General features: G+C 36.5%; 3 protein-coding genes and 1 long non-coding RNA gene across 5 annotated transcripts; 2 read left to right on the forward strand and 2 right to left on the reverse strand.

The window, feature by feature from the left end:
* The first annotated feature begins 343 nt into the window (after nucleotides 1–343).
* LOC149741625 (uncharacterized) lies at nucleotides 344–5,541 on the forward strand. 2 transcript variants are annotated; one of them, XM_089893859.1, is made up of 8 exons: nucleotides 344–580; nucleotides 787–974; nucleotides 1,727–1,840; nucleotides 2,308–2,448; nucleotides 2,807–2,920; nucleotides 3,592–3,704; nucleotides 4,362–4,533; nucleotides 4,740–5,541. In XM_089893859.1, the coding sequence occupies exons 1-8, from the start codon at nucleotides 514–516 to the stop codon at nucleotides 4,791–4,793; spliced, it is 963 nt and encodes a 320-aa protein (XP_089749985.1). In that variant the 5' UTR covers nucleotides 344–513; the 3' UTR covers nucleotides 4,794–5,541. The 2 variants fall into 2 exon arrangements, with proteins under 2 accessions (XP_089749985.1, XP_089749986.1); XM_089893860.1 differs by lacking the exon at nucleotides 2,308–2,448.
* Nucleotides 5,542–5,740: 199 nt separating this feature from the next.
* Nucleotides 5,741–10,041, reverse strand: LOC149741626 (stabilizer of axonemal microtubules 4-like). The gene is made up of 9 exons (XM_089893853.1): nucleotides 9,599–10,041; nucleotides 9,159–9,305; nucleotides 8,535–8,657; nucleotides 8,174–8,285; nucleotides 7,573–7,679; nucleotides 7,413–7,516; nucleotides 6,834–6,990; nucleotides 6,401–6,585; nucleotides 5,741–6,005 (listed from the first exon to the last, which is right to left on the reverse strand). Exons 1-9 carry the CDS (start codon nucleotides 9,766–9,768, stop codon nucleotides 5,788–5,790), a joined length of 1,323 nt encoding a protein of 440 aa, XP_089749979.1. The 5' UTR covers nucleotides 9,769–10,041; the 3' UTR covers nucleotides 5,741–5,787.
* LOC149741627 (uncharacterized) lies at nucleotides 10,001–15,521 on the forward strand. Its single transcript, XM_089893844.1, has 10 exons — nucleotides 10,001–10,205; nucleotides 10,525–10,750; nucleotides 11,123–11,790; nucleotides 12,214–12,304; nucleotides 12,411–12,674; nucleotides 13,087–13,692; nucleotides 14,058–14,227; nucleotides 14,593–14,671; nucleotides 14,720–14,773; nucleotides 15,099–15,521. Exons 1-10 carry the CDS (start codon nucleotides 10,094–10,096, stop codon nucleotides 15,508–15,510), a joined length of 2,682 nt encoding a protein of 893 aa, XP_089749970.1. The 5' UTR covers nucleotides 10,001–10,093; the 3' UTR covers nucleotides 15,511–15,521.
* LOC149741628 (uncharacterized) lies at nucleotides 13,399–15,103 on the reverse strand. Its single transcript, XR_016387352.1, has 3 exons — nucleotides 14,501–15,103; nucleotides 14,037–14,257; nucleotides 13,399–13,722 (listed from the first exon to the last, which is right to left on the reverse strand). It is a non-coding gene; the product is annotated as an uncharacterized LOC149741628 (long non-coding RNA).
* Nucleotides 15,522–15,725: the final 204 nt, after the last annotated feature.

Here is a 15,725-nt window from a genome sequence, read left to right on the forward strand (position 1 = left end):
TGTAGTCTAAAAGTTTGTATACATCAAGGCAGTTTCATCAGAAAGTAAGCTTGTTAAAGTACCCTTAAACAAACTAAACAGGCGGATTCAATGTTTATCAGCACCCGCAGCAGTATAGAATAGAATAGAGCAGAGCAGAGTCCGTATATAAACATGTTTATATACGGACTCTGGAGCAGAGGCATGAAAGGGTGTTATACGACTCTAGAATAGAGCGTGTAAGATTTAAACTAGATCAGTATTTTTTATTTCTATAAATTTTAAATCCAAGTCGAATAAATTGGTTAAACGTAGCTTCAATAGTATTATTGTGCTCTGATATTATTTTAAAACCTATTCTTTCATGTTGTATTTTGATTAAGCAGACGAGCAGGGTACCATATTACTACGGTTCAGTAGAGACCAGTTGTCTGTGACGTCAGGACAAACGACAACCTCCAAACTTCATTCCATCAACAAGCGAGGGAGAACGAGACGAGCGTAAAAATCTATTAACATCCAAGATCTAACATCATGTCGGAGCAGGCCGGGCAGCTCGAACAGGTCACTGAAAATGCCCCTGTCGAGAGAAAAGTTCTCGGTAATTTAAAATCTTGTTTAGTTATGTTTTTATAGTACCAAAACGGCGGTACTTTTTAGTTAATTTGATTTCCGGTTAGAAGAATATTTTGACCAGTTTTTGTTATTGTTTGAATTTTAATTGATTTTTTCCAAAATTGAGTATAACTTAAAAAAGTATGGTTTTATAACCACCTTAGTTTTTTTAATTAATAAATTTTAAAACAGCATCCCATTGCTCTGGAGTTGTCAAGTGGTTTAATGTGAGAAACGGTTACGGTTTCGTTAACCGCGACGACAACAAGGAGGACGTGTTCATTCACCAGACCGCCATCATCAAAAACAACCCAAAGAAATATCTTCGAAGTGTTGGTGATGGAGAAAGCGTAGAGTTCGATGTAGTGGAAGGTGAAAAGGTAAAAATCACACATTATTTATGTCAGGGTTGTGCAACCTTTTTTACAGGAGGGCCTGGTATAAGTTAAGAGGTGAATCTGCAGGCCGTAATTTATTTAACATAGGCTTGCATGGACCAATAATATTTTTTTTTGGCTTTGGTCTTATGATATTAAAAGGGGGTTATTTTCTTGGAGAAATATGAAGTTCGGATGCATTTATTTCTAAAGAAAACTGCTTTTTAAATTAATTGTCACATTAAATAAATTCAATGAAAAATATTTAGCTGGCTTGCCGGCCCACAGCATATCCCTGCTTTATGTGATGGGAGCAAAACCTAAGGTTTTTTATTAATAATAAATTGTTTCTGGTGGCCCAGCATACATGCTAATAATCTGTTCAATTCAATGTCCAAAAGCTTAAGATTATAGGAAAAAATCCTAATTGTTTGAAGATAAACACCTAATATGCTAAGTTTTAATGTTACTGAAGTACGTACGGAAGTTAATTTCGCTATGACCGACTTTGACTATATCTCTTTTTTCTATTGAATATCCTACTTAGTAATTGGGCATTACCTTATGCAAAAACATTTAGCAGTAAGACATTTAATTGTTTTGTTAACAAATTAGGAATGAAGAGATTGGAATTCAAAATCCTACGAAAATATTGCTGAATTACCCCAAAAAACTAAAATAGGCCATCCTGATAAAATAGCTTTGTACACCCTATGATTACAGGACCTGCATAATATTAACACATTTTACAACAGGGTTTGCCTGAAGCTGCAAATGTAACCGGACCGAATGGTGAGCCTGTAAAAGGCAGCAAGTATGCTGCTGATAGACGCAGATACAAACCACGCTACAAACCAAGACCCAAGGAGGTATTTGATTATGCGACCTAAATATTCTATTCTGAGCTTCTACATGTAATGTTATTAAATTAACTCAATCGAATATATTCTCAATATATTCAGTGCTAGCAATACTATTTCTATAGGGCTCTATGGCTTAGCTTACATAGCAGCCTATTTAGTTTACCATTTTAACAATATCAGTTATCATTTGCATGTAGTATGATAAGTTATCAGGTTTTATTGCAAAAACTCATGCGTGCAACCATTTAATATTTTCTGTCAACTGAAAAAAAGGATAAGTTATCACTGTTGCATGTTTTTGGTGGAATGGCATTAAAGACTTGAATATTCGGCAGATTTGTGGTTGCATCTACTGTTCTAATATACAGTTATTGGTTACTAAATTTGTATCTGTCAAATGCACACAAACAGTGAACCCCAGCTGTTGATTATTGGTGGTAGTGGTGTTGATTTATTTTTAAACCCAACATCAGCATACTCCGGAGGGAAATGAGAACCAAGAGGGTGAGACTGAAAATGTTAGCCCTGAGGGAATGGCCCGTAATCAGCAGCGTCCACGCCGCTATTACAGAAGACCTTTTTGGATCCGAAGGGGGCCTAGAAAACCACAGCAGGTCTGTGACCAAAAAACCAATCAAGTTTAATTGAATTTAAAAACTCAGTGATACATTTTTAATCAATTTTTCTAAAAGTTCCTATATTTTAGTTGGTAAACGATGGTAGTTAGTGTAACTGTAAGTTAGTCTAAAGTTTAGAAACATTCAATTAATGCTTTATACTAATATTTGCTTGGGTGTACTTGTGTTAATGCATTATGTCGAAGTGTGATGGTTTGATTGAAGTCATTTCTAAAGTGTGTTGGAAATAAGAAGGGTTGAGATCAATCGCATGAATCTTGCATGAGTGTTTCCACTCCGGTTTTTAAATATTTATGACAAGTTTCAAAACGAACCGCTGCTGATCCCAATCCAGATAAAAGGGGAGGATGGAGAGAATGAAAGAGCGGAGGACGGTGATCCGGAGCAAAAACCAGAACAACGAAGAAGACCACGTAAGCCGAGACCTCGTCGTCCTCGTAGAGAACCGGTAAGCTTCGTATTTCTTGTTTCTTAGAACTCCATTTCCAATAATGACGCAAACTGCCTTTTTTAGTTACTTATATTGCTCAAAATTAGATTAGGTCTAAATTATTAGGCTTAAAATTTTTGTTCATGTAAAACAACTTCAGTTTAAACTTTATATTGATAAAATGATGGTTGACCTATTTTTTTTTTGCCTATATTAAATTAAAGGTTATATTTTTAACAAATCTACCACATTGTGGATACTATTGGTTCATAAACATAAATTTATTTTTTTTATGTTATGAATACAATAATGACTGATAAAAATGAAAACAATTTAAAATTAAAAAAAGGAAAGAAATGTCCCTCTCTCAAAATGTCAGTTATGCAAAACATGAAATAAAACCTACAAAAACTAAAGCTATTAGTGTTAATAAGTAATAACATTGCTTATAGTTAACTGTTCCAGTATTTTTGATTTAAATTTCTTAGGCTACATTTTGTTTTACAATTCATATTAAAGCCAAAGAGTTTGAATTCTTACTCAGTTTGCTGCGTAGTGCATGCACAATACGTTTCAAGTCAAGTGTCTTTGTCAGTTTGTCACATCATTTATAATTCAATATATGGCCCAGACCATGCTCAGTAGAGCGAATGGTTTTACATTTTAAACAATGCTGGACCTCCTTGCAGGAGGAAGGAGAAGCAAAGGAGAATGGAGTGGTTGCTGATCATGTTGAAGGGGAAGATGGCGAACAACCTCAACGACAACGTAGACCAAGAAAGCCACGTTACCGACCAAAACGGTAAGCTAACTCCTACACAGAAAAATGAAGTCGAAATACACTGATTTTAGAATGTACTAAATGTTTGTTGGAGCGTTAAAACGGCAGTTAGATTATGGAATGTTTATTGTACCATTTTTGCAAGTGTATATAAGTTCTTTTAACTCTGAATCTCTGCAACCTGCAAGAAATGGGTTGAAATGTCGTTCAAAGGTATGTGTATATGAAGGGCGAAGGCACTTCATATATATCTTTCAAATACGATGTTAACTTGTTTTTGCTTGAGTGACACTGACATGCCCTAAAACTGATGTTCCAGCAAATTTGTATTTCTTACAAATGTTTGATGCCTTATAGTTTGCCCTGATAAATACGATCTGTATATGTATACTATATGCGACATAGAAATGTTTGTTTTCAACTTTTCACCACCATATTTTACATTTGTTTTAAATGTATATTTGTGTAAAGGTCCCCATGATACGTATATTGTATATACGATGTACAAAAATGTTTAAGAACCGAATAAATTTGCGACAACAATGAAACATTTGTTTATAACATACGGTTGTGTAAAGGTCCCCGTGATCTTGAAAGTAGAAAAAACTAGAAATGCTTAAAAACTATATATAACCGACAACCAAATAACATTTCTTTTAAACATATGTTTGTGTAAAGGTCCCCACAAGACGGGGAAGCTGAGGTAAATGGTGAGGTCCCGCATGAGAATGGAGAGGAGGGTGAACAACGGCCAGCTCGTCGCCGACGTCCCCGCAACCGCCCGAAGGGACCAAGACGCCCCAAACCCACGGAGAATGAGAACGGCAATGCTGTACCAAATGGACAAGAGGTATACTACGTTTTTGGATATTTTTTGTTATTGTTTTACGCATAAATAGTGAGAAATATTACGTTTTTGCAATTGTTTACCATTTTTCATGCGTAAATACTAAAGCACTGTTAAAGCGATGTTTTAAACAATGCGAAGTACAATTTTTAAATTGATGTAGTGTTTTTTCTACGTTTCTTAACACTGAAATATTTCTTTTGTTGCAGAATGCTGATGCACCTGTCGCGCAGAGCCAGGTTCCAGTACCAAAATCAGAGTAAAAAGCGCGATCAGCGCTCGGTGGAGGGGTGGTTGTTTCGTCATATTGTTGTAGCGTCAGGACAATATCGCTTTTTAAGTTTTCCTTGTGTGCATGGCCACCGTCGCCCTAGCTTGCACCGTAGATTTAGTTAACACCCCAACAGCAGCAAGAACCCCTGACCGATAAATACTGCTTCTCTAACACCTTCTCGAATTTCTGTAATTGGTCGACCCTGCGCATGCGGTCGCACTGATATCACTGAATGTTTCCACCACGTAATTTTGAAAATTTAAGCTCTAAGCGCATTAACATTACAAGCATTTTAAAGCAGCACCTGTGCCTGTAATTCACAGTGCTGATAAAGGTTAACATCTAGTTTATGAAGTAAATTCTGTGTCTGAGACGTTTACCACCGGGCCTGTCTCTGCACACGGACCACAATAAAAGGCCCTTTAACCAGTTATACTTGAATAAGCGTCCACGGAACGCCCCTCGCCCGAAATTTTCATCGTTGGTTGTTGTTGTTGGGTTAATATTTAGTTCTCATCTGATACATTTAGTTGTTCACACCAAAACGATAACGTGGCGTTGATTCCGGCCGGGAACACCAAAACGTTACTCGTTATCAACTCAACTTGATTGTCGCTGTTGTAACGAGTGCGTTTGCAATCAATATTGCTGTTTTCCTTTGCTGCTTGTTCAGTTTAATTTAGTTCACTGTAAATTAAATTCGGTTGTTCCCAGCCAAAATAAACCATACCATTTCAGCACTGTGGTAACTAATTTTTGTGAATAACTATGTTTTGTGATTACATAAGCTGTAAATATGAGTTATTATGGAAGACTTGTTATTTGGCTGCCTGTGAAAGTCTAAAGAGAGAGTGAACTAATTGAAACTGATAATAATGTTACGCGATTATTTGTATCTCTTGCACTTAGGCGCGTGCGTCCCGCGTGACCTTATTTCAACAGCTGCTTTATTAAAGCAAATTGTCGCACAATGCGAGCAGCTGCTATTGAACTGACATTTCTCTTCGTTTCATGTTCCGTGTGTTGTCAACGTATCCAGGGTTCTCCATTTTAATAACTTTGGAAACAAGCGGGTGGTAAGACTCGAAGTCCGACTCCTTGAACCGTTTTCCATCCCCGTAAATATGAACAGTTGTACTTTTCGTGAATCCGTTTTTCGGTTTTCCAAGATCGGTAGTGTGGGCCCAGCCTTTGTAGTTTCCTATAAGGTAACAACCGCGTTTAATTACAATTACGCATAAGAAATGGATGTGCACTTTCTCTAGTATTATTTGTAACGAACCAACAGGGTAAAAACATGTTATTAAACTTAATAGGTATAGTAGGGTGATAGAAGACGCGACATCTCTAGCACATAATATCCGAATATCCTGATCTTGTTTTTAACAACTAACAACGGTCTATGGGAGTCGTGAGGATACGGTTTAGAATTTTTAGCAAAATCATATCTTCACGACTCCCATAGACGGTTGATAATTGCTTAAAATACGAGAATATTGATATATTATGTGGTAAAAGGTGTTCCATCTTTCCCCATCCTACTATATTACATTTACTCTTGGTGTTCATTGTCACTTGTTCATTTATTTAACTTACTTTCATGAAGAGATTCTCCATACTTTACATTGTAATGTGTGGTAAATCTACTTCTGTCGTCATCTACGCCCACATATCGATCATTATTCGCCGAGTAACCAGAAAATTCCTTTCTCCCCACCGGCCCAAGCTCTCGACCGCCACCGCGCGGTGGTTGTTCTCCTCGAAACCAGGTCTTAGCAAGGCTAAAAATATTTTTGCAAAAATTTTACTAAATGAAACGACGGATACTATATACTAGCGCATGATATCCCATACTTTTTAATTGTGGTTTAACAATTAACGACGCACTTTAAGAACTGTTTAAGAACGCAAACGCTTATGACGTTATGCGTGTTAACTTTGCTTTTGCGAGTAAATATGCGAGTACTTAGGCGCATAAAGTGACCATGCAAAAAGGGTATATATTACATTTGGCGAATACATTACGTACGTGGAGTGATCGGATCCAAGACTCATATTCACAAACTCGCACGGATCTTTCTTCTTTATCCTCCCAATAACAGGGTAAGGTACTTGATGCAACTTCGTGAACGAATCCTCGGGTTCACGATTCACGAATCGCGGTCGAGCAGTCTCATAGCTATAACCTGATAACAACATATGTATACAGTAGAGTTAGAGAAGACGGGACACCTTTAGCACATAATATTAAATACCCTGATCGTGTTATAAACAATTAAAACAGTCTATGGGAGTCATGAGGATGCGGTTTTATAATTATTTGAATGTTTTTTGTTTACTACCAAATGAGATGAAAACATAGGGTGAAAAGGTGTCCCATCTTCCCCGCCCTATATGCTGTATATAAATCCCATTTGTCTCTTAAAATAAAGTAACGATGGGAACTGAGAAATCTATTAAAAACCAAACGAAAGTTTTAATAACACCCTGTAATCATGAAAAGTTCTTTTGAAATATAAATTAAAAAGCCTGATTGGTAATAAGCCTTTATGGGACTTCAGATTCAACAGCATTAAAATGTGATTATAGCAATGTTTCTATACCATACCGTTATCTCGCTGGGCGCGTTTACAAATTCCATGATTCATTTCACAACCAGACATGTTGGGCCAGTTTTTGTAGTATCTTTGATTCTGACTAAACCCTGTGGGCCTGAGATATAGCTATAAGATTATTTTGATAGTTTCGAAGCAATTTATAAATCAAACCTGTTAATACACGGCCGTTCGCCATTAAAGGGCGCCCTAGGCAGGTATTGGACTGGGTCAAAGTGATGGTAATGTGTAAAGCCAGAGGGCTCTTTCACCCCTATATCCTGCAAAGGAATATCATGTAAATGTTAAAATGGCATAAATCCACGTATTTAAAATATAGCGATCGTGTATGAATGTTTTTATCGTTTAGTAGGGAGATAGGACACCTTTTCATTCTATTTTCTCGTTCTATTCGGTAGTAAACAAAAAAAATTCAAAGAACTATAAAACTATATCCTCGCGACTACCATGCTGGACCGTTGTTAATTGTATCAAGATATTTGTTTAAACGATCGGATATTTGCATATATTTGCTAAAGGTGTCCCGCTTTTCCCCACCCCACTATATAATGAAGGCAGATCTGTACAGAAGCGTCGATAAAACTTAGAACATTAGAATTTACGGTAACGGTATTATAAAATGCGTTATGACACGCTAAAAATTAAAATTACAAAGGTGTATATATAGATAAGTTATATGAACTTCACTTATTTTATACACGTTACTGTTATAACAGAAAAAAAACTCTAATTAAAACTTATGTTTTTGTTTTACCTTTAAATGCGTTGACATTCTTTTACTCGGTTCGCCTTTATAACAAAGATTTGTTTCTGTTGCAAGATGAAGTGAACCGTCGTCTAAATGCCCCACTTGTTTATTTTGAAGTCTGCATATAAAATACAGTATAGATCAAAGGTTCCCAACCTATTATACCGTGGCCCGGTATAAAAACGTTATTTTAATTGAATTTTAATTTTTTTTTGTTATGTAGTGTTTAGTTGAACTTACCGATGATAAATTTTAAAAAATATTATTTTTTAAATTTTTTCATGGCTCCGTTTAAAATTGCTTATGGCCCACTTGTTATAAAGTATATACACGGTGTATTTGTATTCTGATAAATAATTATACTGACCGGTGCAATAGAGGTCGATATTTGTATTTATCTATGGTTTCAACCCTAGATTGTTGAACCACTTTCGTGTCAGCTGTTGTAATAGGAATTTTCTGTGTAAATCCCGATTCGTTTCGTGTAATTCTGTAAAATGCCGATAAAGGAAACTATGTGTTAGTACATGACGTATAAGATATAATAGGGTGGGGGAACACGGGACACCTATTCATTCGATTTTCTAGTTTTACTTGCAGTACACAAAGAAAGTATAAAGAATTATAAAACCGTATCCTCACGACTCCCATAGACCGTTGTTGATTGTTTAAACACGACCAGGATATTTAGATATTATGTGCTACTGGTGTCCCATCTTCCCCCACTCTACTATATTATAGTAAAGAGTATAATAGGCTACATTTGAAACAAAGGTAATTTTTAGGCAAAAAAACAAACAAATTAACTTGAACATTTGTCCGAAAATTTTTTCTTGTAAAAGTTTCTTGTGAAAATCAAGATTATCAATAAACGCCTCTGTGTGCGAAAATCGTAGCCTATAACAAAAAAACATATATATTGAAAAATATATAAATATAACGTATTATTGCCTTATTTAAAATCAAATTACGGCCTATATAGCTGACCTACCGCAGCGGTAACTTGTCCGTTCCGTTTGATCCGCAGTAATATGGTTGATGTTGCTTGTAATATGATGTACTGTAGTTATCTTCAAGTATTTTTCCAACAGGAATATTATCTAATTTGTCGATTCCGGTCGAATAATTTATAGCTGGCCTGTGTAAAATATTAAACTTACAAACTATTGCACTACGCACAAGAATTGAAAAATAAAACTTTTAATTTATATAATGCAAATCCTGTTTATAAATTGCGCTGCCAGCGACCACGCTTATTTTCTTTAAAAAAAGTGTAAATATATTTTTAACTGTAAGCGTGTTCCAACAACTGTTGTTTTGTCGCTCCATATTCTGTCATTTTGTTTAAAATATTTCTAAATCTTCGCTACCGTAATCGAAGAGACAAATAAAGGTATAATTATTATTATAAAAGAAAGTTTAGGTTTTCACCTGAAGCTTGCTAAATATCCTGTCCCCCTAGGTTTTACTGATCGGGCAACAAAGCCTTCTTTTCCATAACATGAAGAATAAGTTGATGAATAGAAGTTCATTTTGTTGTTGTCGGCACCATTACTGCATTTTACCAAAGAAACAGGTGGCCCGCTTCTTAATTTACCCATTTTGCAAAATCCACGGCACTCTGTTTAGGATTTTACAAAAATAGGCAAATTAAAAATGAAAATTACATTTGTAAATGCAAAATTAGCTTTTTTAATCTTAAAACCACATCTCCTACAAGAGTCTATGCCGTCATAAACGTATTTCTTATTTCATTGTGACGTACGAACTGAGTGAAATTAATTTTTTACATTTTCTTTTCAATTACACCGATATGAAACATAGGTAATCAACGTCCTTGGGGATATCTCCCTTTGTGGGAGTGTGTGTTTAATATAAATATGCTGTTGTTTCAGATCTTGTTATTGTGCTTAGATTGATGTAGCCATGCTTTGTTTATTTAACTACAAAGTTTATGTTTTTTATATCTGCGCGTTTGTATTGACGAAGAACGTAAAGGCGACAAAGGTGATATCAAATTTAAATTGGATTTGCGAAGGTTTGTTTTCTTTATATGTTTACTAAATAGAAGAGTTACTGTTGTGTATTTTATAAATGGTGTAATATATCATGTTTTTTTAATTTTAAATTGGTGTTGTTTTGTAAACGCGCTTGGCTATGCACCGTAATCGCTGTGTCGGATCGTATTTCCTTTGTAGATATTGTTTTTAATGTTATAGACCTTATTTTGACCGATTTCGTTAAATTTTGCTACTAATTGTCTGTATTTATTTTAATTTTTATCCATTAAATACGCTGGTTTATTTGTTGTCTTTGTTTTTCTTTCAAATTATTACCATCTTCCATCTTTATTACAGACTCTGCTCCATGCGTTCGCGCGGTTCATCCGCACGGGGGCGTAGCGGAGGTGGCAGCTGCCACAGAACGTTACAGCCTCCTCATAAGCGTGCACAGGCGCCAGACAGCGGAAGAAGAAGTTATGGAAGGATGGGTAAACTCTAACGGGGAACCGACATGGAATGTAGACGTTAGGTGGTTCAGACTGCTTGAAACAAGAATGAGAGTTGCCCTTCCAACTTGCAGGTACAGACAATCACTATAATGACAATGACAGATATTTATTTTTGCGTGGCGGGTAACGGATGTTGCTATAACACAAATGGCTATTCTATACACCTCGTACCTATAAGAGCGAGTTACCAACACCTTTATAACGTTGTGGAAAAAAAATAAGAAAAAAAGATTCCTTCTTTTTTTCTTATTTTTGATTTTTCTGAATGGCTGACAGTTTTAGCAACACGTTAATGACCATTTGTTTGCGAAAATGTACGTTAAATGTCCCGCTTAGGGGCTACAAAGGTTGTAAGCATTCAGCATCAAAGGCGGTAGTAACTGTTTAATTGAAGTGTTATAAGCCAACCATGCTAACAACATTATCAGCGTTTTTTAATGCAGAAATAAGCTCTCCTGTGACGTCAGATTGCTTGATGCGAATGACATCGAGACGGAAGAAGCGCCCGATCATGTGTATTCACATTTTCTTGTTGAAGTTCGGTTTGATGGACACCCATCTACAACTAAAATGCAACTTGTTGTTCGAAAGAACTTGAATAAATTTAACAACGACCTTCGCAGCAGTTTTAACCATGACGACTTTGACAGCTTGTTAACAGTAAACGAGGCAAACGGCCAAGCTAAAGCAAACGGAGCAGCAGATAGAAATATGAACTCAGGTGTTTATGTTGACAACGATGGTGTATTCAGACCGCTTCACTTGCCTAATGCAGAGAATACAAAAGTATCCGACGCCGTACATAATCCAGAAGTGCGAAACCATCCACAGTATGGTGCCCTCTTCCCCTCAAATGGAGAAAAAGACGAAAAAAATGCCGGGGAGGGAAAATTCAACACACAAAGCGACCAACACCAAGATTATACAAATATCATCGAGTGGAACGGACCGAGACATGGCAGCAACGACACCGGAGAAGATGGTCAAGATTTTGATGACAACTACGACTCATGGTCATGGGACAACCCAGATTATCAGAAAGTTAATGATCCAGATTTAAGCTCTGCAAGTAATATCACTGTTTGGAACCAGATAACACATTTTCTAACAAGTACGTATGATTTTTGCATGTAGTTTTATCTTTTGTTTCGATTTTATTTTGCTGAGTGAACGTGAATCCATACTAACAAGCAACGTATAATAAAACCGTATCCTTACGACTTCAATACACCGTTTTTAATTGTTTAAAACACGATCGGGATATTTGGATATTATGTGCTTAAGGTGTCTCGTCTCCCCCACAGTACTATAGTAGGTTGGGGGAAGATGGAACACCTTTTTATTCTATTTTCTTGTCCAATTTGGTAGTAAACAAAGAACATTTAAATATTTATAAAACCGTATCCTCCCAACTTTCATAGACCGTTGTTAATTGTTTAAAATACGATCTGGATATTTGTATATTATGTGCTAAAGGTGTCCCGTCTTCATCCACAGTACTATACAACTTGGCCTTACTCTAACTTTATTTTAGAACCTGCTGGCATCGTTATCATCATTCTTGTCAATTCAGCTTGCTTAGCGGCGATGGGAACTGGTTGCTACGTTAGAAGAAAACGAAAAAGGTGCGCCCATATAATACCAAGTTAAAATAAACATGTTTCAATTCAGTGAATAATAGACGTAATCGTCTACTCGAAAAAAAACAACGAACTTGATTCAATTTCTTAGGCGCGAAAAAGCAGTAGAACGTCCAGCAGGTCCCTCAGTCAAAATAGGCAGAAAATCACCACGGAAACGTCGTTTTTTCTGGTGGTTATTTAGGTCGAAGCCTTACAACTACCAACCTGTTCCAAGTCAAGGAATTTTTAGCAAGAAGGAGAGAAACAGTTACTCGACTTTACTCTCCGATTCGGAAGACGACGATTATAACTCAACGGTGAGGGATCGTTCGTTTGAGGAATTAAAAAATACTTCAAAGGAAATGTCAGATCGGTAAGTGCATTATGTGTCCAACACCTTTGTACAGCGCCATGGCTCGTAATAAGAACTCCGCATCATAACCAAAGGATACCAGTATTCCATAACCCATGTTTCTACCATTGTAGAAAAGACACTATGAATGGTCATTGCTCCAACCCAGTGTAATGATTTGCCAACCGTATAGAAAAAGCCGTAAAAAATTGGTTATCATACGTTTAACTATATGTCGTGTTTTTTGACACTTTGAGTATCTCATTAGTGACCACTGAGTTGAACCAATATTCGTTAAGTATCTTGACAACGAACGTAGCTGCAAGTATCGGACATAGAATCCTTTAGCCATGATGCGAGCGCTTTTACACTGAGCCACAACACTGTTTTTTTTGCATATTTTAATGGTTTGATTACCTATACTGCATCCCAGGGCAACAAAGGCTTTCATATCTGCCAAGCGACGAGGTTCAGTATTTGGTGAGAAAGTCGCCAGATTTGCCACCAAAATTCTCAGTTGTTTCACTCAACTTTTTCTCTTCCTTCGTAACTATATTCTCAAATGCTGTGCCGGACGTCAGGACACTACTTCCACCAGTGATTATAGTGACGAAAGTGGTCCAGACGGCGGGTCTCCACCTTTAAAAGTAGTTCCACCATCATCAGGCGGAGGGAACTCTTTTTCCCCAACAACCGACATCAGCGGACGATTTCCTACATCCTCTTACGAAAAAACCACAAACAGTAAAAATGACGAATATCTTGAAAACAGGAGTGAGCATAATACATACCACACACCACACCCACGATGCGGGTTACATTGTGTTCAAAACAACAACACAAATATCATAAAATCCGAAACTTCTCCGTGTAATCCGAAATCTTCCGACGAATCTTCTGTCGCGTCCGGAGATTGCAGACCCGCAACTTCTTCCACTTCTGTGACGTCATTTAGCTCAGGTGTGTCGTCATCAAAGCAAACGAGTCCACCAACTCAGAAGAACATGAGCGTTGGGGATGCCTCAACAAATCAAAGCAGGTAACATAAAATATTCATATACTTTTTTATCTGCATATTAAATGATAGTATAAGTTTTTTATAACAAAAAATGTTTTTCGAGATTTTACAGGTTTAAAAAAATTGCAACATACACTAGAGTGAGGGAAGATGGGACGCCTTTTCATTCTATGTTCTTGTCCCAGTTGGTAGTAAACAAAGAACATTTAAAGAAATATAAAACTGTATTCCCACGTCTTCCATAGACCGTTGTTAATTGTTTAAAACACCATCAGAACATTTGGATATTATGTGCTAAAGGTGTCCCATCTTACTCCAACCTACTATATATGTTTTTAATTTTTAAAGCCTGAATCTAAAATTACCTTTGTTTTCCCTTGCAACAGACCACAGTTACCGAGCATGATTACGCGGACGAAAGAAGGTTTTCGTCGTGAAAACCAAAGAATGACAGCCTTGTTACGTAAATGGGAGAAACGTTCTTCTTCTTGCGTCACCATTGATGAAACAAACAACAAATCTCATGGTGACGTCACAAGTCGAAGATCCTCGTCAGGTATAAAGTTTGCATTTAGGATTCCTAAGCCTATAAGGCAACAGACCCATTTTGGTAAATTTGGTTACGGTTTTCCGGAAGCCCCTTAATTGTTAATGTAGATTTAATTATCCTTCTATTTAAAGCGCAAAATGGACAAAGCACGTAGAAATATTTTTCATTACGAATCGCTACAATTGTTTAAGAAAATATATTGTTGTATGATCCATAAATCATAAAACAGTTTGTCGCAGCTAAGCACATATTCTATATAAGAGATCTGTATGTAAATACCTGTTTAAGATAGTTCTTTTCTTTTAAATGATGATTTTTGACATAAAATGTATTTACATATATATTTGCCGATAACCTTGCTTTCCTTCTAGTCAGTGGACGTTTTCTGAACATCGAAAACCACGACCGCACGTCTCGTTACCCCCCGAAACTTGCTCATAGACGAAAAAGGTATTTTTTATAAAAGATTTCTTTGGAAAAAATATAATTTGTTTTTAGGCTCTCTCGTGGTTCCTGCTTTCAAAATGAGCCATCGGACGAAAATCGCAAGAGGTAAATATATTCGTCTCTCTCTTTATATATAGTAGTGCTGCGGGGTAGGATGGGACACTTTGCACACAACATCAAAATATTCCGACGTATTTTAAACAGTTTGCCACGGTATATGGAAGTCGTGAGGATACAGTTTTATAATTCTTTGAATGTTCTTTGTTTTCTACCAAATGGGATGGAAAAATAGAACGAAACGGTGTCCCATTTTTCCCACCCTAATGCATAAACACGAGTGTTCTGTTTTATACACCCTGCGCCAGCTTACGAGTTACCAAGTATCTTACTTTGATAAACATATATTATTAATAAATGTATCATTCCTTAGCCCCGCTCACGAAACTGTTAAACGAAAAACAGCATCAAGAAGTCGAACTCAACGAAGAAATTTGCCCTCGACTTCACAAGATCAAAATCATAACAGTTGTGTAAAATCATCACAAAACCAATGTGTCACCCCGAACAATGGACATACTTCGTTACAATGCGAAAAACAAACTGGTGTCATTGACACACAATCGAAAGTTAACACATTTAAGAAAAACTCCGTGAAAAATGGGGCAAAACCTACATTCACCAATATTAACCAGAAATTAAACGAACAGACGGACCGAGACGAAGCCATTAAGAGAACAAAACACTTACAATCTGTTGCTAATGCATTTTTAACGTCAGATGACGAGTATTTATACTCTGCAGATGAAGGGTATGAACAGTTTTGGCAGCGTGATAATACATAACCGTTATAAAATGTGTACTGTTACGTGTTAGTCTTCGTAATATCATAGTAAGCTTTCTAAAAGTATAGTATTCCATAGTAATCGCTAATCAGTCGATAATAATTTAAGTAGCCAGCTGAACTTTGGACTTTATGGCGCGTCAGGCGTAACATTTGTGACGTCATCGTTCCACTTTCAGTAAATACAGGTTCACTAGAGTGACTAGACTATAAAAC

This window comes from Ciona robusta, chromosome 1 (genome assembly GCF_009617815.1).
Source record: "Ciona robusta chromosome 1, ASM961781v2".
In the NCBI taxonomy this organism is placed as follows: Eukaryota; Metazoa; Chordata; class Ascidiacea; order Phlebobranchia; family Cionidae; genus Ciona; species Ciona robusta.